The sequence below is a fragment of the Geotrypetes seraphini genome, chromosome 5 (assembly GCF_902459505.1).
Source record: "Geotrypetes seraphini chromosome 5, aGeoSer1.1, whole genome shotgun sequence".
In the NCBI taxonomy this organism is placed as follows: Eukaryota; Metazoa; Chordata; class Amphibia; order Gymnophiona; family Dermophiidae; genus Geotrypetes; species Geotrypetes seraphini.
In genome coordinates this window covers 231,186,053-231,211,061 of record NC_047088.1, presented here as the reverse complement: position 1 = coordinate 231,211,061, position 25,009 = coordinate 231,186,053, and the positions used below count along the sequence as shown (strand labels likewise).

The 25,009-nt window shown below is 45.3% G+C and overlaps 1 protein-coding gene across 1 annotated transcript in view; it reads right to left on the bottom strand.

Annotated features, from left to right (window-relative positions):
• LRP1B (LDL receptor related protein 1B) overlaps window positions 1-25,009 on the bottom strand; it is a 1,445,547-nt gene that overhangs the window by 1,219,537 nt on the left and 201,001 nt on the right. The window contains exon 2 of the mRNA XM_033944130.1: window positions 211-330. Coding sequence (XP_033800021.1) covers window positions 211-330 — 120 coding nt within the window. The remainder of the gene's footprint in view (window positions 1-210; window positions 331-25,009) is intronic.

The window sequence follows — 25,009 nt, the reverse complement described above, 5'->3', positions numbered from 1 at the left end:
ATAATAGTCAAGAAGTTTCATTAGAAATGGAAGTTTATATGAGTTTGATCATAAGGTTTCACTTTAAACCTCATGGCATTTTATTGCATGCCAAGTGTGAAAATTGTAGTTTTTAGGAGGGACAATTTTGTTATCCTTTTATTTCCAGTCCAGACAATGCCTTTGTCTTCTGCATTTAAAACATTTATTTTTGCTCAGCTGCCCTATTACCTTTGCATTGTTTTCCATCTTCATCTGTATCATATCCATCCTCACAGTAACATTTTGTGCCATTTCTTGTGATAGCACACTTGTACTGGCATTTGAGCTGCTGGCATTGTGGTAACAATTCTAAAAAAGAGAAAAGAGAGAGCTTTTAACCATAAAACTAGAGAAATATTATTGATTTTGATTTTTTTTTTAAATTGAGGTTATTAGGTGCATTTAGAAAACCACCTTACTGTAGTTAAGGAATACAGTGCTCCCCCGCGAATTTGCGGTCCACGGTTCGCGGCCCGTCATTCGTGGTATTTTCCAACCACGAAGGGGAGGTAGAAGAGGACAGCTGGAGAGACAGGAGAGGGCAGCCGGAGCGCTGGCAAGTAAAGGAAATCACTCGCGGTATGCTCCGACCACCTCTTCCTGTATTAAAGTCGGGCCTCACCAATCAGGAGCTGCATGTGAAAGCAGCTCCTGATTGGTGAGGCCCGACTTTAGTACAGAAAGAGGCGATCAGAGCATACAACGAGTGATTTCCTTCACTCGCCGGCGCTCCAGCTGCCCTGTCCTGTCTCCCCTGCCTAAAAACCGTATTTGAGGTTTTTTGACATTCGCGGGGGTTCCTGGAATGGAAGGGGGGTTCCTGGAATCTTTCTTTATTAAACATTTCCTAAATCATGCAAAGTCTTAAACTCAACATTCTAAATCACAAATGTAAGCCTATAAGGATTTTCCAATAAAATTGAAAACCTGATCTCAATCAATCATCAGTCCTCTCAATATGAGAAAGTCAATTCATTCTATGTTTGAATTGTACTTCTTGTGTGTTAAGAAATTCTGTGTCATCAATTCATTGCATCTTTCTACTGTTGTTCAAAACAGAAGCTTCATTGTCCAGCCCGACACAGAACTACGTTTCCCTATCCCAGCGTCATCAGGAGATCCGACCACATCAGGTTTTCATTCAGTCCTAAATATTCATAATAAATACCAATTTATAAATCCAATTCATAATCCATATTTTCTACAAATACTCACAAATGATATATTCATACTTATTACCTTCAACCTTTCTGATGAAGAGCTGCAAGTCTGAACTATGTAATTATGGTTGGACAAGTATGATGTAAACCACTGGAGGACAGTGTCTTTTAGTCTTGTCTGGTAAACTCTATCAAGCAGAATGGTTTGATCCACAAGGTCAAATGCTGCTGATAGGTCAATGGAAAGTGGAAGTACTGACGAAGACTGGGCTAGGTGATAATGAATGTATATAATGAGGCCAAGCAAAGATGTTTCAATACTATGATGTGGTCAAAAACCTGTCTGATTAGGATGAAGAGCTAATGTTTTATCTACAAAGTCAAGACATTAAGAGTGAACAATGGACTCTGCTATTTTAACCTTAAATGGAAGATTGACAATTGGGCGATAATTGCTACAGTCCTGAGCTGTCTGTAAGTGGTCTTTAAGCAGTTCAATATTCAGTAGGATGGCTAATGCATGACTTTAAATAAATAAGAGGCATGTTTATTAAGGTGCCCTACGCAGTTTGCATGGGTTTTAGCATTAATGTTAACCCATGCCAGTGCAGCATACATCTGGTGCTAACTGCTTAACGTGAGATGGAGCAAGGAATGGGAAGGATAAAGAAAGAGAGGAGACATGGACCACTTACACTGCAGTCATTGGGTGATAAGTAACATGCACTAACTGGCAAATATGTAGGTAACACAGGTTCACCTAATGCCAAGCTGTAGCAGGAGATAATGTCTCCTAAAAAGAAAATAGCATATGAGTAACATTAAAAAAAACAAACAACTTAATAAAAAATTAAAACTCCAGTATTTATAGCAGCATTGTTACTAGGTTCAAGTCTTCATTGATCAGTCCAAAATGGCAGTTTTCTTTTCTTAAAAAAAATTAATTGATTTTCCAAACTTCAATAGTGCAATACACAAATATATAACATATAATATGTCAATAAAAGCACATTCAACTTACAAATATACATAACCAACCATTTTCTCCCACCCACCCACGCAATGATTATTTGATAAAACACAGAAACATAGATTTTCCCAATAACCTTACCCTATTCAAATTAATAATATCCTCCCACCCACCCCAAGTGTAAATACTCAAAGGTCAAAATTAGGACAGAAATATCCCCCCTTCCCTGGATGTGTACGAAAATAAACAAAAACTGACTCATAATCAAAGACCTACTATAGTGAAGTAATATACAATGACAACGGGCCCCAAATCAATTTAAGTCTTCAATGATCAGTCCAAAATGGCAGTTTTCTTTTCACTACTTCAAAACTAGTCACATGAGTAGCAGGAGCCAATCATAGAGGTAGACTAGATCACTGTCATCTACTCGGGCTCCAAGTTAAGACCCTTAGGGATCACAGTATTAAACATATAAATCCAACGTTGCTTATGATAATGTAACAATCTTTTGAAGTTACCAGCCTCCCACCCTACTTTTATTTGAACTATAATTCTCCAATATAAATCAGATACAGCATGCTGCTTCTCTTTGTCAATGTTGTAGAAATTCAAAATTTGTGCTTATTCAGATGCAGACCGACAGAGCAGGATCTTCTTCCAACATATATAAGATCAAAAGGACGTACAATTTTGTAATAATGATGAACAGATTACTGCCCACTCTTTTGTCCAAAAATGGCTGTGTGGTGGGCCTTGTATTTTTCTTTTTTTGCCATCTTCTGGCTACTGGTCCCTCCGTATACCTTTCAATGAATTAAGTACTATAGTTGGACCACTAGAGTGATGAAAACCATGAGTTTGAGAGAGGAAATAGAAGGAACATTTATTTATTTTTTAGCATTTCTAAGTGGGTTACATTCAGGTACTCAAGAATTTTCCCTATCTGTCCTGGTGGGTTCACACTCCATCTAATATACCTGGGGCAGTAGGGGATTAAGTGGCTTGCTGAGGGTCACAAGGAGCAGCATGGGGTTTGAACCTACAACTTTAGCGTGCCACACACTCCCCACATTAGTTGTCCTATTATCAAATTAGATGCTGTGTTAGTGATGGCGAGCTTGCTCTTTGTCTCACAGTCTGTTCGTATCTCCCTCCTGCCAATTTGAATGACAGTTTTCAAAGCTTTACTATCGGACCACTGCATTTTTGATAGTGGGTTTACAAAAACGATGAAACAGATAGCTTTTAAAAAGCACCATTTAAAGTGGCAAATGGACAGAATAGAGTTGTGAAAGGGCCATGCTCAGTCGGGTGGGAGGAGGGGACGGAAAATATAGATCATAGGTGTAGGAAGAAGGATGTAGAGCTCAGTGTGCAGGGGGTGGGGGGAATTGATGGAGCCAAGGTGAGATGCTTAGGTTTACAGAACCTTTTTCCCCTTTTGCCAACCATTTCTGGGACTTCTGACTGGTGTAGGGCATTGACTGCAGCTGTATTCTACATACAGGGAGTCACTTATTACCATGATTTATGCAGTTAATACATGAATTAGCCCATGCTGTTAGTGTAGAGCCACAATAACAGTTACCACGGTAGCTTGATATTTATCCTGGCTGCTAATTCACTTATTAACTGCTTAGCAAGGAAAGGGAGACATAATGGGTTTAGGCTGTGCCTTTCATTTTGTGCACAGCAACTTGAGCACACATTAACTGTGCCTGCAACAGGTAACTCATATCACTTACCACCTCCTCAACAGATGACAATAAGTGCAGATGCTTTAGCACATGATAAATTGGATTTTTATGTGAGATTAATTTTTCGAGGGCCCCTAGGCACACAGGTACACTGGGCCCCCTAGCTGTGCCCCGCCCACACACATGCCCCGCCCACATGCCATCCCCATTTACCTGTTTTATTATTTACTTCTTTATTTAAACTCGTATTTCTTTTTTTCTTTTATTATACAATTCAAAACAAACAACAAAGATTACCATACCAGTGCCAGTGTACAGTTTTAGTTCTATGCAAGCCCCAAACATCTCTGAACAAATCCCCCCTTCCTTCCCTTCCCACCTACTTGCCCAGAATTTTAACTCGGAACCCTTTCCATACATATATAAAAGTGTTCAAATGCACTGTAAAGCAGTAATACTATCCAAAACATAAGTCTATTAATAACCAAGTTTGCAACTCGTCTCAACTGCCTCACTCTGTCTTCCAACATTAACCCATATAAGAACATAAGAACATAAGCAATGCCTCTGCTGGGTCAGACCTGAGGTCCATCATGCCCAGCAGTCCGCTCACGCGGCGGCCCAACAGGTCCAGGACCTGTGCAGAAATCCTCTATTTATACCCCTCTATCCTCTTTTCCAGCAGGAAACCGTCCAATCCTTTCTTAAATCCCAGTACCGTATTCTGCCCTATTACATTCTCTGGAAGCGCATTCCAGGTGTCCACCACACGTTGGGTAAAGAAGAACTTCCTAACATTCGTTCTGAATCTGTCCCCTATCAGCTTTTCCGAATGCCCTCTTGTTCTTTTATTTTTTGAAAGTGTGAAGAATCTGTCCCTCTCTACTCTCTCTATGCCCTTCATGATCTTATAAGTCTCTATCATATCCCCTCTAAATCTCCTCTTCTCCAGGGAAAAGAGACCCAGTTTCTCCAATCTCTCAGCATATGGAAGGTTTTCCATCCCTTTTATCAGACGTGTCGCTCTCCTCTGAACCCTCTCGAGTATCGCCATATCCTTCTTAAGGTACGGCGACCAATATTGGACGCAGTATTCCAGATGCGGGCGCACCATCACCCGATACAACGGCAGGATAACTTCTTTCGTCCTGGTTGTAATACCCTTCTTGATTATACCTAGCATTCTATTCGCTCTCTTAGCGGCCGCTGCGCACTGTGCCGTCGGCTTCATTGTCATATGTATAAACAACCAAATCTGTAACTCCTCTGGTACGTTCCACTCCATGTATGCTAATTTGTAACCAAACAACAAGGCAAGCAGTCCACCAAAGAATCCAATGTGAAACAAAAGAAGATCAGCAGACAGTAAGGAGATTCAAATCACTTTACAAATTAACAAATTAAAAAAATGGAAAATAAGATATAATTTTATTGGACTAATACATTTTTTAATTAGGTTTCCGAGGTCAAACCCTCTTTCCTTAGGTCAGTAAAATATACTGCTTTTACAGTATTCCGTCCTGACCTGAGGAAGGAGAATTTAGCCTCTAAAAGTTAGTCAAAAATGTATTAAAATTAGTCCAATAAAACGATCACCGTATTTCCATTTTCTATTTTAAAACATTTATTAATACAGCTACAATAATACTTTATCCTATAACAAAAAATTTAAAAATAGAATTTTTTTTCTATCTTTGTCGTCTTGATTTTCATATAGGCTCTCTATCAGCTGAATTTGGGTATTCCCATTTGCACTAGAGTTCTCCATAGTTTATTGTAATCGACACAATCAATAGCTTTGCTGTAATCGATGAAGCAAAGGTATAGAGGGTTTTGGTGTTCTTTGCTCTTCTCCAATATTCATCTATTAATGGACAAGGTCATGCACATAGGGAAAAAGAACCCGTTGTTCGAGTATAAAATGGGGGGGAGATTGCTGGAAGACACCGGACTTGAGAGAGACTTGGGTGTGCTAGTGGATCCATCCATGAAACCATCCGCACAGTGTGCAGCAGCCTCAAAGAAAGCCAACAGGATGCTGGGCATCATCAAGAGGGGCATATCAACCAGGACGCGGGAAGTCATCATGCCGCTGTATCGAGCGATGGTGCACCCACATCTGGAATACTGCGTTCAATATTGGTCGCTGCACCTCAAGAAGGACATGGCAGTTCTTGAGAGAGTCCAAAGGAGGGCAACGAAACTGGTAAGAGGGCTGGAAAACTTCCCATATGCTGAGAGGCTGGATAAACTGGGGCTCTTCTCTCTGGAAAAGAGGAGGCTCAGGGGGATATGATAGAGACCTTCAAAATACTTAGGGGCATAGAGAGGGTGGACAGGGACAGGTTCTTCAGACTAAAAGGGACGACAGGTACGAGGGGGCACTCAGAGAAACTGAAGGGAGATAGGTTCAAATCAAATGCAAGGAAGTTTTTCTTCACCCAAAGGGTCGTGGACAAATGGAATGCGCTCCCGGAGGAAGTGATCCGGCAGAGTACAGTACAGGGATTCAAACAGGGATTGGACAGATTCCTGAGGGAAAAGGGGATCGTGGGGTACTGAGGGAGGTGCTGGGGTGTTGCATAAGTATTGACAGCTCACCAGGTCGTGCAGGTGCAAGGCCGGAGGGTTAGGACATTGATGGGAAGATAGGACTTCGATGAGAAACCTAGGGGGCAAGGGGGCCCCTTCTGGTGATTAAGGCAGGTCATGACCTGTTGGGCCGCCGCGGGGGCGGACTGCTGGGCGGGATGGACCTCTAGTCTGACCCGGCAGAGGCACTGCTTATGTTCTTATGTTCTTTGGACTTGAGCACGAGTTGATGGGACCTAACAACCTTTGTCTCTCAGATTCTGCTTTCCTCATGTTGTCATTTTCTTCCTTCCATCCATTGTCTGCCTCTTCCAGAAACTGTCTGCCAACCCCCTTCCATCTTTCCTCCTGCCCTCCCCCTGCCCCCTTGGTCTGGCATCCATCTTCTTCCCTCTGTTCCCCTCATGGGCTGGCATCTGTCTCCTTCCATTTCCCTCTCTCTTCTCATTTCCTCCACTCAGATCTGATATTTCTGTCTCCTTCCCCCTTTCCCCCCCATGCTCTGGCATCTCTCTCTTCTCTATTTTCTTCTTCTATATATATTAAATTCTCTCTTACTATTCAGTACTCAGTTTCCCTCTTTTCACTGTGCCTACCCACAGATTGCCACCCCTTTCCTTCACCCTTCCACTATCTCTCTAACTCTCTTTTTCCCCCCATCCAGCATATGCCTTTTTCTTTCTCCCCTCCTTCCATCCAGTATGTGTTCTCTTTCTCCACTTCATTCAGCATCTCCTCACCCCTCTCAACTGACATCCGTCTGCTCTCTCTCTCTTCTCCCCATTTCCATCATCTGCCCAACTGCCCCTTTCTCTCTCTCTCTCTCTCTCCCACTCCGAGCCTCCACCTCAGGCCCATCTCCCTCCCTTCCCCTCACCTTTGCGCGGGTCACCACTTACATTATTCATTATTCTTTGGAAGGTTTGCGGCATGTAACCCTCCCTACCATCACCTTCTCCTGTTCCTTCCGACCTCTGCTTCTCCAATTCTCCCCCTCAGCTCCACGGGGTGCTTGCAGCCCGCACTCCTCTCCAGCTTCTTCTTCCCCACTGCGCCCAACACCTGCAGCAAACACACACACACACCCCCAGAACTCCCTCTTCATGCATCCTGGAGCCACCACTCCCAAGCGCTCACCTGCTGCAGAGGCTCTCGCTTCCATCTCATAGACGAAGAACGCTTGCAAAGCTAGCGGGTAGCAAGATCAGCCCCAGCACCTGCAAGCAGTGCTCAGTCCAACGCTTCCCTCTGACGCAAACTGCCCAGGCGGAAACAGGAAGCTGCGTCAGAGGGGAACTTTGGGCTGAGCACCGCTTGCAGGTGCTGGGGCTGATCTTGCTGTCGATGCCATAGTGGGGCCCGATCTTGCTGTCATCAGGGGGAGGAGGCCCGATCTTGCTTTCCTCGGAGGGGGGCCCGATCTTGCTATCATCGGGGGGAGGGGAGGCCTGATCTTGCTGTCATCGGAGGGAGGGGGCCCCGATCTTGCTGTCATTGGAGGGGGGCCCGATCTTGCTGTCATGGCCATTAAAAAAAAAAAAAAAATTGGAAAGGTGACAGTGAGTGGGCCTGTCTCACAATTTCGGGCCCTAGGCACGTGCCTCTTAGGCCTATCTGTTAATCCGGCCCTGTGCATACCCTTAACAATTACCACACGGGTATTAAAGTTATCACGTGCTAATTTTGCAAAATATTTATTTAATCATTTTTATAGCCCATCCTCAAGTTTCAAGTTTATTTGGGTCTTTATATACCGCTTTCCAGGAGCCCAGAACAGGTTACAGGATACATACACAATGGGCTAGATTCACTAAGGGCACGATCGGATCCGTGTCCGGGGGGGCTGATTCACGAATTGCCCTCATGCAAATGAGGGTGATCAGAATCACGCCCCCAACCGACCGCCCGGATCGCTCTGTAGCGATCCCGACACATGCGCAGACCATCTGTAAATGGTCTGCGCATGCTTAAGAGCAGCAAACTTTTTTTTTTCACTTTACTTTTGTTTTTACTTGAATCTAACCCTTTTTTAAACTCTTTTTCTTCGCGAGCCCATGGTTTTAAACCGTGGGTTAAAACTACAGGCTCGTTGTGCGGGGAAGAGCGGGAGAGTCGGGGCAGCGAGAGGAGGAGATTCAGGGCGGCAGGAGAGATTCAGGGTGAGAGCAGGGCGGCGAGTCGGGGTGGCACGAGGAGGGTCTGATCGGTACCAGATACAGGACGGGAGTTGCGCCACTGAGGCTTCCAGCAGCTGTTCTGTGCCTGGCAAGACATTAAAAGACCTTGATGGATCCCAGCTCTGAGGAAGACTGGATTTCTGGGGGAAATTTTACAAGCTACTTGAATTGTCAAGTGTACCGGCTGCCTGCCTCCCTGTCCCACCCCAGTTTCCAGTGCAGTTTCACCTTGGGTCACGGCAGAGAGCAGGAGAGCCCGGAGTCGGGGAGGCAGAGAGCAAGTCGCGGCAGAGAGACAAAGTTTATTTTAGGGCTGCAGGACTGGCAGGACAGTCGGAAAGGGCATGAGCAACTGGTCCCCAGCAGTCGCTTCTTCTGTTGATCGGCCAGGCCAGTCGGTGTCCCAGATTTGTTTAGTGAATCGCTGCCTGCCTGTTTTGCATGCCGTTTCCCCTCATTTGCATGTGCGGATCAGATCGGAGGATGATTGGGACAGAGGTTAGTGGATCGGGCCGGAAAAAAGTTGGGTCACAAAGGGGTCGCAAACCGATTGGTACACGATCGGTTTGTTTAGTGAATCTAGCCCAGAAAGTTTTCAGGAATAGAGATACGTACGCTACAGAGTCAATAACATGCTACAGGATCAAAACACAAAGATATAGAATCAATAACTTACAACTTATAGAAAATGTGACTAAGAACACATGCTTTGCAGAATCTAAGAAAATAAATCCTAGAGTCACGAATGGGTATTAACATATCTGCAGTGAACGGTGGAAGAACTGTACATTTTTACTGCATTTTTGTAAAAAGGTTTCTATTTGTTTAGCACATATTGGGTTAACTGCAGAAAAAGGATGGATTAGATTTGAAAAGTCACCCATAAAAACAATCTAAATTTAGTGCAGTTTAGTACATTGGCCTCTTAACACTACATAACATGATAAAGGCGCTGACAATTATTTGTAGGCATACCCTAAAGGAGAGGATTAGCACAACTAAGAAAATAAAATAAAGTCAATTAATAATGCATTATCTTAAATGCGTTCAACTTTATAAACCACTATGTCAGCAGCATGATTTAACAACTTTTTATAGCAGGTAATTCTTGATGGATCTTACCATGGATTAGTAAGCAAAATATTCAATTTTCTGTTCTTAATAACTTCAGTGTTATGCTAATGCTATGAAGATTTTTATTACCACATCAGGTGTATCAGATGCAAATTTTATGAGAATTATATTTTCTATTGGTGGTGTTCTGTTGGAATTTTCCCTTATTTCTAATTCTGAGTGATCTTTGGGTGATTTTTTGTATAGAAAACCCTCAGATGAATAAATAAAACCCCTCCTCCACCCTTCCCCCCTCTTTCACAAAACCTTATCACAGTTTTTAGTGCCAGCTGTGGCGGTAACAGCTCTAATGCTCATAGAATTCCCATGAGCACCCGGCACTAAAAATCACACTATGGTTTTGTATAAAAAGGGAGGGGGGGGGGGTTAATGTGGGTTTCTGAACCCTTCCAGTCATTAACCTGAAAGAGAGTTAGGCTTTTGTTCATTTTTATAAACAACTCTTATTCTTTTTGTACAGAGAGATTTATAATATGAAGACTGCAATAATTAAAACACAATATTGTTTTATTGTCAAAAGTCAACTTGAGTATGAGTAATAATGTGAGGGGAACTTCTCTTTCCTCTCTCATTCCCCTGTTCTTCACCCCCTTTCTTTCTCCCATTTTCCTAGCTGCCTGGGCCAGAGTTTCTTAAATAACTCTGGCCCAGTTATTTAATAGTTTCTTAAATAACTTCTGAGCAAGTGGATGTGTTAAATAACTTAGGCACCCTTTTACAAAGCTGGAATAAGCAGTAACACACATCACTGTGAAATAGAGAGATGCACGGGGACAGAAATCCCACCCGTCCCCACCCATCCCCGCGAGGAATCCCTCCGTCGCCACCCGTCCCCGTGAGGAATCCCCTCCGTCCCCACCCATCCCTATAAACTACAGAAATAGTTATTTCATTTAATTATGCTACTGAATTAAAGGCTCTGGTAGAAACTCATTTACAAATAAGCAAAAAGACTTTATTAATTTGGAAATATTAATTGGAAAGAATATATACTTTGTAAACGGGTTTCTACCAGAGCCTCTAATGTTTATAAATTTTTATCAACACAACTAATATACTACTTTATCCTAAAGCAAAAAAAAAAAGAAAGAAATATAATTTTTTTTCCTACCTTTGTTGCCTGGTTTCTGCTTTCCTCATTTTCTCATTCAATTCCTTCCATCCACTATCTCTCTTCTCTCTGCGTCTTCCATTTGCTCTGTTACTGTGCCTCTCTCTTTCTCCCCCCTTCCAAATTGGTCTGGCACCCATCTTCTTCCCTCCGCTCCCCCCATAGTCTGGCATCTCTGCCTTCTTCCCTGCCAGCGTCTTCTCCCCACTCTCTCTTCGCCATTTCCTTTCAGCGCCTTTCTCCCCCCATCTTCCTCATGTCCTGTCAGCGTCCTTCTCCCCCTCTGTCTTCCCCATGTGTTTTCAGTGTCCTTCTCCCCCCTCTGCCTTCCCCATATCCTTTCAGCGTCCTTCTCCCCTCCGTCTTCCCCATGTCCATTCAGCGTCCTTCTCCCCCTCCGTCTTCCCCATGTCCTTTCAGCGTCCTTCTCCCCCCCGTCTTCCCCATGTCTTTTCAGCGTCCTTCTCCACCCCTTTGTCTTCCCCATGTGCTTTTAGCATCCTTCTCCCCCCTCTGTCTTCCCCATGTCCTTTCAGCATCCTTCTCCCCCCATCTTCCCCAAGTCCTTTCAGCGTCCTTCTCCACCCCTTTGTCTTCCCCAGTGCTCTCAGCGTCCTTCTCCCCCCTCAGTTTTACCTTAAGCGTCTTTTCCTCTCCACTCCACCTTTCCTCCCTTTCTCCCTCCCTGCCCCTTACCTTTGTGGCGCTTCCCTGCCTGACTGACAACAGAACAGGCCCGGTCCGATAAACCTCCCTGCTCTGTAGCCGCAAATCTAAATTACCTTCTTACAGCAGCTGGAGTATTGAAGCTTCTGTAAGAAGGTAATTTAGATTTGCGGCTACAAGGCAGGGAGGTTTGTCGGACCGGGCCTGTTGTCGGTCGGTCTGAGGAATAGCCACAAAGGTAAGGGGACCTGGCCGACTGTGCACCCCCCCCCCCCATGGCTGCACTTGGGGCGGACCGCCCTTCCCGCCCCCCCTTGGTACGCCACTGCCGATCGCAGCACACAGCCGATCGGAACGGAAGACTTCCTGATGTCAGCGCTGACGTCGGAGGGAGGGAGGGCTTTGCTTAAGATTTCCGTCGTCCCCGTTCCCGTGCAGCTCTCTACTGTGAAACCGATGATGTATTGAAGCCATGGTACAATGGTACTGTAGACCATGTCTATGGTATATATTCCAAAGTTTAAAATGCCTTTTAAAATGGCATACCTTGGAGGCATACTGAGACATTCCACAGTAATCTGTACATGTGCAAATTCACACCATGCACTAAAATATAAATATTTTTTCCAAGAGGAGATGTATGTTGTATGGGTGGAGAGTGGGCGTGTCTAAGCAAATTGGTTAGCATGTTGGCATTGCTGCATGCTAACCGATTAGTGCAAGTTGAGTGAGTTGAGTCTTTATTGCCTACAAAATAAGTGGTGATAGGGGCTCATGAGCTAATGGCAACATTAGCACATTATGATTATTGAAAAAATGGGAAATTCCACCATTATCCGGCTGCGGAATAAAAATGGCCTTAGTGCACATTAAGAAAAAGTCTGCATAAGGGTGCGCTAAGGCCAATTTTTGTCACAACTTAGTTTCTTAAGTATAAAGAGTTTTAGAAATTATCCATCTGATATTCAAAAGGTTTATGTGGGCAGGCGAGGCTCCCGCCTCTTTAAATCTCATTCAGTAGGCTGCTCTTAGCACAGAACAATGTGTACATGCATCTGGGGTGCCCTTCTGAGTTAGCACACAAATTTTGTGCAGATCTTATTTGCATTTAATTTGTTTACTGCCTCGGTGCACACAAATGTGGCCATATCTCATTAAGGACATAATAAAGGCTTGAAGAGATTCAGAACAACAACAAAAATAATATAGAGTTTGCAACAAAAGGCATGAAGAAGAGACTTGAATATCTGCTTTGTATATACCTCAGAGGAAAGGAGGGATGGGGGGATTATGAAATATATGTTTAAATACTTGAAAGTTATTAATATACAAAAATATTTTCAGAGACAGGGAAGCAAAGGAACATTGAGATTGCAGGGTGGTATAGTTAAGGCATAATACCAGGGATAAAGTGATGGATGCCTGGAATACCCTTCCAGTGGAGGTGGTGGGGGAAAACAGTGAAGGTATTCAAAACCATGGAGGATATCTATATATGGTAACATAGTAAATGACAGCAGATAAAGATCTGAATGGTCCATCCAATCCTCTCAATAGTCACCCGCATTATAATTTCATGATTAAATTGTCTTTTTTTTCTTTGATGTTTCTGGGACATAGACATAGAAGTCTCTTTTTCTCCGAAGGCTTATTTCCCAGCTACCTCAAGATTAAGCAAAGGTACAAATTGATTGACTTTAAGAGGGGAGGAAGAAAGAGGGTTAATAGGAGACAGGAAATCCATTTTTCAGGAGAGAGTGATCAATAGAACAAGTTAATCGCTATAGAGGGGAGAGAGAAGAGAGGATCCCCTTGCAGGACTCTTCCAATTTACAGGATCCCCTTGCAGGACTCTTCCAATTTACAATCCTCTTGGATATACCATTTAGGAAGATATGCATAAGAACATAAGAATTGTCATATTGGGACAGACCAAAGGTCCATCAAGCTCAGTATCTTGTTTCCAACAGTGGCTAACCCAGATCCCAAGTACCTAGTAAGATACCAAGTAGTAACATAGATTTTATGTTGCTTATCCTAGGAATAAGCAGTGGATTCCCCAAGTCATCTCAATACTGGCCTATGGACTTCTCTTTTAGGAAATTATCCAAGCCTTTTTTAAACACTACTAGGATAGAGTTTAATTAAACATTGTGTAAAGAAATATTTTCTTCAGTTTGTTTTAGATCTAATACTTAGTAGCTTTATCACATGCTCCCTAGACCTAGTATTTTTGGAAAGAGTGAACAAGAGATTTACATCTACCCTTTCCACTCCACTCAATATTTTATAGACCTCTATCATATCTCCCCTGAGCCATCTCTTATCCAAGCTTAAGAGCCCTAGCCACTTTTGCCTTTCCTCATAGGGAAGTCGTCCCAAACCTTTTATCATTTTTGTTGCTCTTCTCTGTATTTTTTCAAATTTTGCGATACGCACTATAGTCAGGTGCCCTATCTTATGGAATAGTGCACAACAGATGCACATGCAAATTGTATTGGGCGCCAATTAACATCAATAGTTGTTAGCATCAATTATTACATAGTAACAGTATATGATGGCAAATAAGGACACACATGGGCCATTCAGTCTTCCCAACAGTCACAATCATTATCAAGGCAATGTTGAACCAGCAATCCAGCATATTACATTTTACTTGCCAAGTTCCACTAGAAGGTGTCTTCCCCTCCCCCTGAGATAGGCAAAGCCTGTACTCAAGCTTATAAAAATGTGGTATAAGATACTCATACTTGTTCCTGTTCCATCTTGTAGCATATGGATACAGACCGTGAAGTCTGTCTGGCATTGGCTACACTGTCCCTCTGCTGGAGTCACTGTCCAAGCGAACTCCAGCCTGTCCCGATCTTGTCTTGCCATATATTGTACATAGCATAAGTCTGTCCAGCATCAGCTTCACTTCCTCACTGCCGGGGCTTCGATCCACTGTTTATTCCTAGGACAATCAGCATCAAATCTGTTTTACTACTTGTGTTCTTGCTAGGTACTTAGGACCTGGGTTGGCCACTGTTGGAAACCGGATACCGGGCTTGATGGACCTTCGGTCTGTTGCAGTATGGCAATTCTTATGGACTGAGATGGGGGTGTCCGGATGGTCCAAAAATGCAAGTATGTAGTTATAGAATATTAGGTCAGTACAACTTGGGATCAGCATTTACACCAGTCCGGTGCCTATTGTTTTGGTGCAGGAACCAGCATTAAGAGTGATTTTGCATAAGGCGTGCTTCCTTTATAGAACTGTACTGAGCTCCTATCTTCTTCAGCATTCGTATCCCTTTGAGCGCAATTTATAGAATTCCTTCCTAAATTCTTAATGCACTTTAATAAAAGGGCCCCCTTGTTACTAATACATTGTGGTTAACAGTGCATTAACATGTCTTAATGGTAACCCGCGTTGATAACTTTCTCTTTAAATCTCTTGTTGATATTTTTCACTATGAATGCCATGTCATAGTATCCTAGTAAATGATGTCAGATAAAGACCTGTGTGGTCCATCCAATCTGCCCCACAGTCACATTCATTCTCAAGACAAAAAACACACAACAGTATTCATATCACTTGCTAAGTTTCAGTATAAGATATCCCCCCCCCCCCTTCAAGATAAGCAAGACCTGTACTTAGGCAATTTGAACGTGGTATAAAATACTTATAATTATTCTTGTTTTTCCCGCATATAGGACAGAGACCGTAGAAATCTGTCCAGCTGGGCTTCTATTTAAGTAGCACTCCTGCGCATCCTAAATGAAGATATAGTTTTTTGATCTGTTGAAATAACTTTGTTCTTCAAATGTCTTTTTAGTTTTATTTCGCCTGAAATGTATATCTGATCTATAATCTTTGTTTTATTGCACTCAGGGGAACTCATGCAGTATTTCAATAACACTGGATGGCAATACAAATTCCTCTTTAGAACATCTGGCAGAAAACTCCACCATTCTAATTATTTACTTTGCCGCTTTTATTATGTTTCTTCACTTTTCAGGAGAAAACAGTTTTCCATATGTACGACGCACATTTTAAAAGTAGGGAATGATATTCAAAGTGATTTAACTGGCCAGAAAAGGCTCCAGGCTGAATTTAAATAGCATTTTAAGGCAATCGGCACTTAAGCAGCTAATTTGAGGCCTCAGGTGACATATAATTTCGTGATTGGGAGGCTGAGTCGGGGAGGGTAGTTTTGGGGCAGCATGAATTGGTTGCACTGCCATAGCCAGCAGTCTTTGTGACAGCACATGGACCAATACAATAGTGCTTTGGCCCTGGAATGTAATACAGTGACTGTGTGATAACTGTGTACTCTATGCAGTAAATGCAGGGCAGATGTAGTATATTAATTGTATTGAACTTGCTATAATTACAAATCTTACAGCAGTTTAGTAAAAGGGCCCCATAAACTTAGGAAAATTTCCACTGCATTGCCTTTACTCTGTCCTGGCACTATCTACGTGTAGATCACAGCAGAAGGTCTCTCAAGGGGAAGCTAAAAGTAGCATTTGTGTTAACAGTAGTCACATGTCTTTTTGTGATTCTTGTCTGATTTTGATTTTATGTTTTATCTTTTATTTTGCTATGCAATGGTTATATGGATGCAATTTTGAATATTGTCGGTTATGTTTTAGTATGATATTTATGGGTACTATTTCATGCAGATTTAATTTGTACTCTTTGATTATTGGAAAGTTGTGTATGGTATTGCTCCAATCTATATGACCGATAGACAGGGCAGGATTAACCAATAGGCCAAGTAGGCACGTGCCTAGGGCCCAAAATGGTCAGGGAGGCCCGATGAAGGAGGGCATCAACATAGTTTTTTCGTAACGGCGATGGGCCCCTCCAGCATCGATCGGCAACGCAGGCCCCTCCCCATCAACAGAAAGTAAGACAAGCATGCAACGCAGATAAGAAAGGCAACGGGAACTGTAATTGTGCAAGCGGTGCTGCACAATCAACAGAAAGTAAGACAAGCATGCAACGCAGATAAGAAAGGCAACGGGAACTGTAATTGTGCAAGTGGTGCTGCTTGCCCAAAGCTTCCCTCTGACGCAGTGGCGTACCAAGGAGGGGGGTAGCGACCGCTCTGGGTGCAGCCTTAGGGGGGGATGCACAGCCAGCCCGGTCCCTATCACGCTCCCACCCTCCCAGCGAGAGCAGCAAACCTAACCTCCAGTAGCGTCGGCTGCTTCGCGGCTTTCTCCTCCCTCTGCCGCATCACTGATGATGTCATCAGTGATGCTGCACTGGCAGGAGAAAGCCGCGAAGCAGGCGACGCTACTGGAGGGAGGTTTGCTGCTCTCGCTGGGAGGGTCAGAAAGGTTCACTTGGGGAGGGGGAGAGATAGGAGCGTCAGCGGGGGTTTGGCTGGGAGGGGAGAGAAGCGGTCTGCCTCGGGTGCTCAAAGGCCTGGTGCCATTATCTTCTTTGGGCAGCAGCAGCGTTTACAATTTGCTGCTGTTGCCGGCTTCAGGCCTTCCTCTCTGCCGGGTCCTGCCTACTTCCTGTTTTCATGAAGACAGGATCCGACAGAGAGGAAGGCCTGAAGCCGGCAACAGCAGTGAATTGTGAATACTGCTGCTGCCCGAAGAAGTTCAGGACACCAGGCCTTGGGTGACAGAAGGAGGAAAGGGAGCAGAGGGGGAGAGAATTGGGGAGAGTGTTGCTCTACCCAACTGGAGGGAATGAAAGGAGATGCCAGGGCTTAAAGGGAAGAAGAGACGCCAGGGCAAGGAGGGAAGGAGGAAGGTATGCCAGATCAAGGGAAAAGGAAGGGGGAAAGGAAGGAGGAGATGTCAGAGCATGGAGGGGGAGGGAGAAATGGAAGAAAAGGAAAGGAGAGAGATGCCAGGAATCAGGGAAGGGATGATGCCAGACTGTGAGGTGAGAAGGAAAGAAAGGAGAAGAGAGAGATGCCAGAGCATAGGGCAGGGGGTGGAGACAGAGAGAGAAAAACGGAGAGGTGACAGAGTTGAAATCAATCATGTACAAAGGAGAGAAGAGGCACAGGATAGATAGTTTATGGAAGGAGCATAGAAAGAGGGAAGATGCCATATGGAAGAGAGAGAGAGAGAGACAGAGAGGGTGCACACTGGATAGAAAGAGCACAGAGGGCAGTGAATGGAAAGGGTGAGATAGAGGGTGAACAGCAGATGGAAAGGGTAGAGAGAGGGAAACAGACACTGAATGGAAGTATGGGGGAGAGGAAGGACAGCTGCTGAATGAAAGTGTGAGGGAAAGGAGGAGCAGATGCTGGAAGGAAGTGGGAAGGAGAAAGAAAAAAAGGGCACATGCAGGATTGAGGGAAGAGGATAGAGTTAGTTACTGGAAGGAGTGAGGGAAAGAGGTGGCAAGCTATAGGTAGACACAGTGAAAGAGGGAAATTGAGGACTGAATAGTAAAAAAGAATTTAGACAAAGGCAGAAAATAAATTGAGAAGGAAGACCAGGGAAGAACAGGAGGAAGGGAGCGGAGAGAGAGATGCCAGAGCAGGGGGGAAGGAGAGGAGACAGATACCAGACCAATGGGGTGAAAGGAGAGATGGAAGGGGGAGGCATACAGTTTCTGGAAGGGGCATAGAAGGAGAAAAGATGCCATATAGGGGCAGAGAGATGGCAGACAGTGGATGGAAGGAAGAGAGTAACAAGAAAATGAGGAAAGCAGAAACCAGAGAAGACAAAAGTAGAACAAAAATGTTCTATTTATTTATTGCTTTAGGAGACATGTGTCACTGTTTCTGTGGTATTACATTGTATGCAGAGTCCAGCTTCTTGCTGGTTCAATTTAACCTTTGTCTATGTATTTCTATTTTAACCCCCCTTTTACAAAACTGTGGAGCGTTTTTTAGCGCCAGCCGTGATGGTAGCAGCTCTGATGTTCAGAATTCTATGAGCGTCAGAGCTGTTACCACCGTGGCTAAAATCCACACTACAGTTTTGTAAAAGGGTGAGGGGTAAGTTTGTGATTACTTATTCCATACTAGGCGAAGGTGTTTTCTGTGTTCTGTGTATTCGAAAGGCATGGTTTTCTGTTAGGATTGACTGCAGGATTGATCTGTATTAGTTTGGCATGTTTAGTTTTACAATGGGTGTATTGCTGTTGTACTTCTCACTGCAGTATGTAAGATGCTGCCTTTTCCTAGGTACTCATGTGTGACGTGTGGCTTGTTACTAAAAATCATGTTTTTCATACAGATGGGGGGGGGTGCCAAAAAATGATGGGCCCCGGGTGTCACACATGCTAGGTACGCCACTGCTCTGACGCAGCTTCCTGTTTCCGCCTGGGCGCATGGTGGGGTGGGGCAGGGTAGGGGGCCCAGTGTACTTGTGTGCCTAGAGGCCCTCGACAAATTAATCCTGCCCTGCCGATAGATTCCTTATAGCATCCTATAAACATAGAAGAGGATCACACGCTTTGTTTAATTTTCTATCAGTTCAAGGATGTAAGAGTAAAAAATCTTTGGAACATACATTAGTATTTCAGGCTGCTTTCTACGATAGGGAATTTCAACCATCGTTGTGTAGTGCTTGTTCTTATAAACACTTTAGAACTCAATTAAAAACTTATCTTTTTTTCAAAGTATCTGGTGAATTAAGCTAAATGATCCTTAGGTTATATTATTAATCTTTTGTTAACCGCATTGAACTTACGGTTATGCACTGAATATCACCACAGACCACTAAATTCAAAGCTGACTATTTTACGGGCGGTCCGGTGGTGGAGTCTAACAAAATGCCTAGGTCCACCCAGTGGTAAAGGCCACCAGCAGCTGCATGCTCTCTTCCTTCCACCCGGCAGGGTCTGGCGCCTCTCCCCTGCCCATGCCCAGCTGCTTATCCACTGCCAGGTCTTCCGTACACTACAACAGTAGAGACCTTTCTAAATGCTGTCTTTTTGGCCGGTGATGACTTTCCTCTGCCACATCCCACCCACAGGAAGTTGCATCAAGGTGATGGGACATGGCAGTTTAAAAACTCCACTGGCCCGAGAGGAAGTCTTTAGTGTGGTCTCTACTGCAAGTGGGTAAGCAGCTGGATGCAGGGGGGAGAGAGGTGCTGGATCCAGCTAAACAGTCTACTGATGGATGTGTGGTGTGAGTCATACTGGACCCAGGGACACACGAGGGAAGAGGTGCCAGACATGGAGGCATGCGGCTGGGGGGACCATCTCAATCTTCCCACCCAAGACTCACTAAGTCCCAGCTATGCCACTGAATTGCCCTATATTCAGCACTTAACCACCTAAGTTTAGCAGTTAAATTAGACTGCATAAAAGTCAGTCCTATCTTTACATAGGGGTCCTTATATGGTTAAGTTCTGAATATCTCAACCGCATAAGTGATTGATGGAGCCTTTCAGTGTTATATAAGTGATAAATAGTGGTAGTATGGCCACATAAACTTGGATATTCAATGCTGGTGCTTGGATATAGTCCATCATTGAATATCTGGGAATAATACCGCCGCTGGCTAAAACAAATGTTTACTGCTGCCAGCTAATATTGATCCTGTAATAGTCTATTCACCTCTGGACCTAATGAGATTGCATGTGCTTTAATTATGAAGTAAAGTACTTTGGCATACACAATTTAAGAAAAATTTTCTTTACTTCAATCTTCAAATTAAAATGTTTGTTTTCCAGGACTCACTCTAAACAGACTTGAAAAGAATGAGATTTGAAAAAAAAAAAAAAAAGGAGAGAGAGAGAGGGCAGAGTAATGGTAGGCCAAGAATGAAAAATTAATATGTTTCAAGATCAATGACATATATTCAATTTGCTGAAAATATAGAGTCAATTTCTATTCAAGCCAGAATCAAGCAACAGTAACAATACACAACCAGTTGTTAGATATTTAATTGTTTTAGAGCCTGTTACCCAAAAATATGCCTATTACTAGCTCCAACTGAGTTTCAAATGGATTTCTTCCATAGACATCTGGTTTCTGGCAGCTTACAGATGAATTGGCCTGGCTTCTTCTATAGCTGTCTGAGATGGGTAGAGAAAGGCAATTAGGAGCTGACAATTGGATTCCAATGACTGAAAATAAATTATGTCTACTTTAGCATTTTCTGATTTGTTTATATACTTAGCAGCCTTCTGTAATGGAGAACAGGGCTAGTTTAACTGGAGGACAGGGCCAGCCTAGAGAAACTGAGCAGATGCTTAGGGCAGCAGCAATTTTTTTTGGGGGGAGGGGGGAAGTGGGAGATTGGGAGGGGGAGTGTCAAAAAAACATCTGTGGTAAAGCAAAACAAATAGTCCTATCACACTAATTCAGGGGCTGATACAGTGAATTTGGGGACAATTCTATACTAAGGGCCTGTTTCTCCAAAGTGTGTCCCGATTTTAGGCAGCTGTAGGCGTCCTACAGCTGTCTAATCAGCCAATCGGGATGCACGTTTTTTAAAAAAAATGCTCCCCAGGCAGGCCGCCTATATTGAAGGCGAGGCCCGCAAGACACCTAGGCCCTGATTCTGTATAGGACGCTGAGGAGAGGCGTCCTATTCAGAATTGGCCTACACTAAACCCCGATTCTGTAACCGGCGTCCATGTTACAGACGCTGGTTAGAGAATCGGGTTAGATTAGACACGACCCGCTACACTTATCGCGCAAGGGATCTCTCTGTCGCGATAAGTATAGCGGGCCGCGGCCTGTCCGATCGCTGGCAGGAAGGGTGCCCAATCCCTCCTGTCCGAAGATGCGCCCTCCCCCCCCGACAATATCGATCGCTGGCAGGAGGGTGCCCAATCCCTCCTGCCCGAAGACGCACCCTCCCCCCCCCGGCGCTAACAACCCCCAAACCTCAACCCCACCAAACTAACCTGTTCTTATGGCCAGATGGGTCTTGCCCGTCCAGCTGGCAGGCACGCCTGGTCTAGAAGCCTGGACCAATCAGGCCTTAGGCATAGCGGGTCCGCCCATCTCCACTAAGTCTAAGGTCTGATTGGCCAATCAGGCCTTAGATTAAGTGGGGATGGGCGGACCCGCTATGCCTAAGGCTTGATTGGTCCAGGCTTCTAGAGCCTGGGCCAATCAGGCCTTAGACTTCGGCAGGATGGGCCGGGAAGGGGCGGGCCCGCCTCATTTCGACCAGGCGTGCCTGCCGGCTGGACGGGCAAGACCCATCTGGCTGTAAGAACAGGTTAGTTTGGTGGGGTGGAGGTTTGGGGGTTGTTAGCGCTGGGGGGAGGGTGTGTCTTAGGGCAGGAGGGATTGGGCACCCTCCTGCCAGCGATCGATATTGTCGGGGGGGGGTGCGTCTTTGGGCAGGAGGGATTGGGCACCCTTCCTGCCAGCGATCGGACAGGCCGCGGCCCGCTATACTTATCACGGCAGAGAGATCCCTTGCCGCGATAAGTATAGCGGCCGCGTCTACTTACAATGTAGACCAGCATTTTGCTGGCCTACATTTTAAGCTTCTCCTCTACTAGGGAGACGCGTAGGGCCGCCTAGGTTCGCCTAAGGCCCGCCTAAGGCCCTTAGGCGAGCTTAGGCATCTTGCGGGTCTCCCTAGGCTCCCGGAGGCGCCTTCAGGCCTGCCTGGGGAGCATTTTTTTAAAAAAACGTGCATCCAGATTGGCTGATTAGATAGCTGTAGGACGCCTACAGCTGCCTAAAATCGGGACGGCACTTTGGAGAATCAGGGCCTAAGTGCCTACAGGGAGGAGACTGTGTAGTGGTTAGAGCTACAGCCTCCGCACCCTGAGGTTGTGGGTTCAAACCCCATGCTGCTCCTTGTGACACTGGGCAAGTCACTTAATCCTCCACTGGCCCAGGTATATTAGATGGACTGTGAGCCCACCAGGACAGATAGGGAAAATGCTTGAGTACATGATTTGTAGACCATTCTGAGCTTCTTTGGGAGGATGAGCTAAAAAAAATCAAATAAATAAATCTTGGCACCTGAAGGTGAGTGGTAGGAGCTTATTCTATAAAGAAACCTAAGTATCTAAATTCCATTATAGAATACTAGTGTGATATGATACCTGTGCATCTAACATTTAGGTGCACACAGTTATACCTACCACAGAGCTGACCTAAATATGGCAGGGATGCATCTATCTTATAATATTCTGGTAGTTATCCATGTAAGTAGGAGATGCACCTATGTTCCCCTATGCTTAACCCTTGGACATACTCCCTCACATATACATGCTATGTAAATTAAGCAACCATTTGGATCGGTACCTTGCTAGCACATACATAGATAGAGGTATTAAACATATTTGTTTAAAAGATGGTTTATATAATTAATGTAGTTAAACATGTTTTAATGTTATTTGAGAATGTATATTTCCAATGTTATATTGGTCTGTTCTTATTGTAAACTGCTCTGAACTTACCAGTTGCTGTGGTATATAAATATAAGATTATTATTATTATTCAGAGCCAATAGCTGGAGCCATGTAACTCTGATTCCTCTCTGTGAAACGCTAATGGACATACGTATCCACTCAGGTAGGACCATAGTTTGTTGTTGTTCAAAAGGAACATGATAATAAGGAGCTGCTGTGCCTGCATTATATATTAAGAGGCCACAGGTAGAGGTGGCCCTGACCAATCAGGGTAATGACAGCAGAACTCTCATGCCCATCCCTTGATGGCATCAAATGAATGAGGGTATTAATGGACTAAAGTTTCTCCTAAACAGAATGTTTCCCATGGCAAATTATTGTATCTGGCAACAGAGTTACAGAGTGCCATGGGAGAGATGGGAGGAATCATTCCTTGTAGAATGTGTCAGTGGCAGAAAACCGTACAAGTCAGGAATGAGAGAGATTACCGTATTTTCACGCATATAACGCGCGCGTTATACACGGTTTTTACAAACCGTGCATAACCTTGCGCGTTGTACAAAATTTTTTTTACATAGTTCCCCCCCCAAGGTCCGATTCACCCCCCCCCCCCCGCAGGAACGCTCGCACCCCTACCCCGAAAGACTGCTCGCATGCACCCGCACCCCCACCCCGAAGGACCGCTCACACGCACTCCCACCCGCAACCGCACCCCCCCCACCCTGAAGGACCGCTTGCACCCCCACAGCCTCCCGACCCCCCCCCATCATGTAGAAGCTCCTACCAGTGTCCTGCTGCTTCCTCTTGGCGATCCCGGCCCTTTGTGAGCCCTGCGCCTGCACTGCTTCTTCCGGCGGTCCCGCCCTTTCTCTGAAGTCAAGCCCTCTTGCCCCGCCGACTCCCCGATTCCCCGACACGATCGGGGCAAGAGGGAGCTCAAGCCCTCTTGCCCCAGCCAATTGTGGCACCCCCGACACGATCGGGGCAAGAGGGAGCTCAAGCCCTCTTGCACCCCCGACTCCCCGACACGATCGGGGCAAAAGGGAGCCCAATCCCTCTTGCCCCGCCGACTACCCAACTCCCCGACAATATCGGGCCAGGAGGGAGCCCAAGCCCTCCTGGCTCTGGCGACCCCCCCGCTAGTTGTTCGGGCCAGGAGGGAGCCCAAGTCCTCCTGGCCCTGGCGACACCCCCCCTCTAGTTGTTCGGGCCAGGAGGGAGCCCAAACCCTCCTGGCCATGGTGACACCCTACCCCCACCCCGCACTACATTATGAGCAGGAGGGATCACAGGCCCAACCCGACCATGTGCCCAAGGCCCTGCCCCCAGGAGGGACCTAAGGCTCCCAGGCCTATTCTGATTGGCCCAGGTGCCTTAGGCCCCACCAGTAGGCGGAGCTTTGGGACAGATGGGCCAATCCGGCCTCATTCCGTCATTGGCTGCCTGCCGGACAGGCGGGTTTGGCTCCCGTCTGTCCGGCCAACTACACAAAGGTACGGGGAAGGGGGGTGGGGGTGGCAGTGGCGTATTATTGATAGTATTCAACAGGGGTGGGGGAGGAGGAAATATGGAGAAAATTCTGAATGAACGGGAACAGCGGTTGATTTATCAGTTAGACAGTATGGAACCACGGGGTTTAAATATGGAGGTAGAATGGGTGTCGTTGATAGGATAAAAACTTGTCCAATAGGAGGCAGGGGTTATCAGCTGATTAGAGAATGTATTTAACCATTGAGACAGGACGCCGCTGCCATCTTGCTCTTTAAATATCATATGGGTCGGATGGCAGCGGCGGCCGCGGTAAGTCAGTTTTAAATTTTGATTGTTGAGAAGATGTATATGAATAAAAGTTAATGGGATAAGCAGGTTAATGAAAGGTGGGGGTCGGCCAGGGGGGTCGCGGGTCGGCTGGGGGCGGTCGGAGGTTCTTGGGGGGGAGGTCGTTGGGGGAGGGGGGTTTGCGTCGAGGGCAGGAGGGCCTGGGATCCCTCCTGCCCGTAATGTAGTGTGAGGTGGGGGTAGGGGGTCGCCGTGGCTAGGAGGGTTTGGGCTCCCTCCTGGCCCGAACAACTAGCGGGGAGGGGGGTCGCCAGAGCCAGGAGGGCTTGGGCTCCCTCCTGGCCTGATATTTTCGGGGAGTTGGGGAGTCGGCGGGGCAAGAGGGCTTGAGCTCC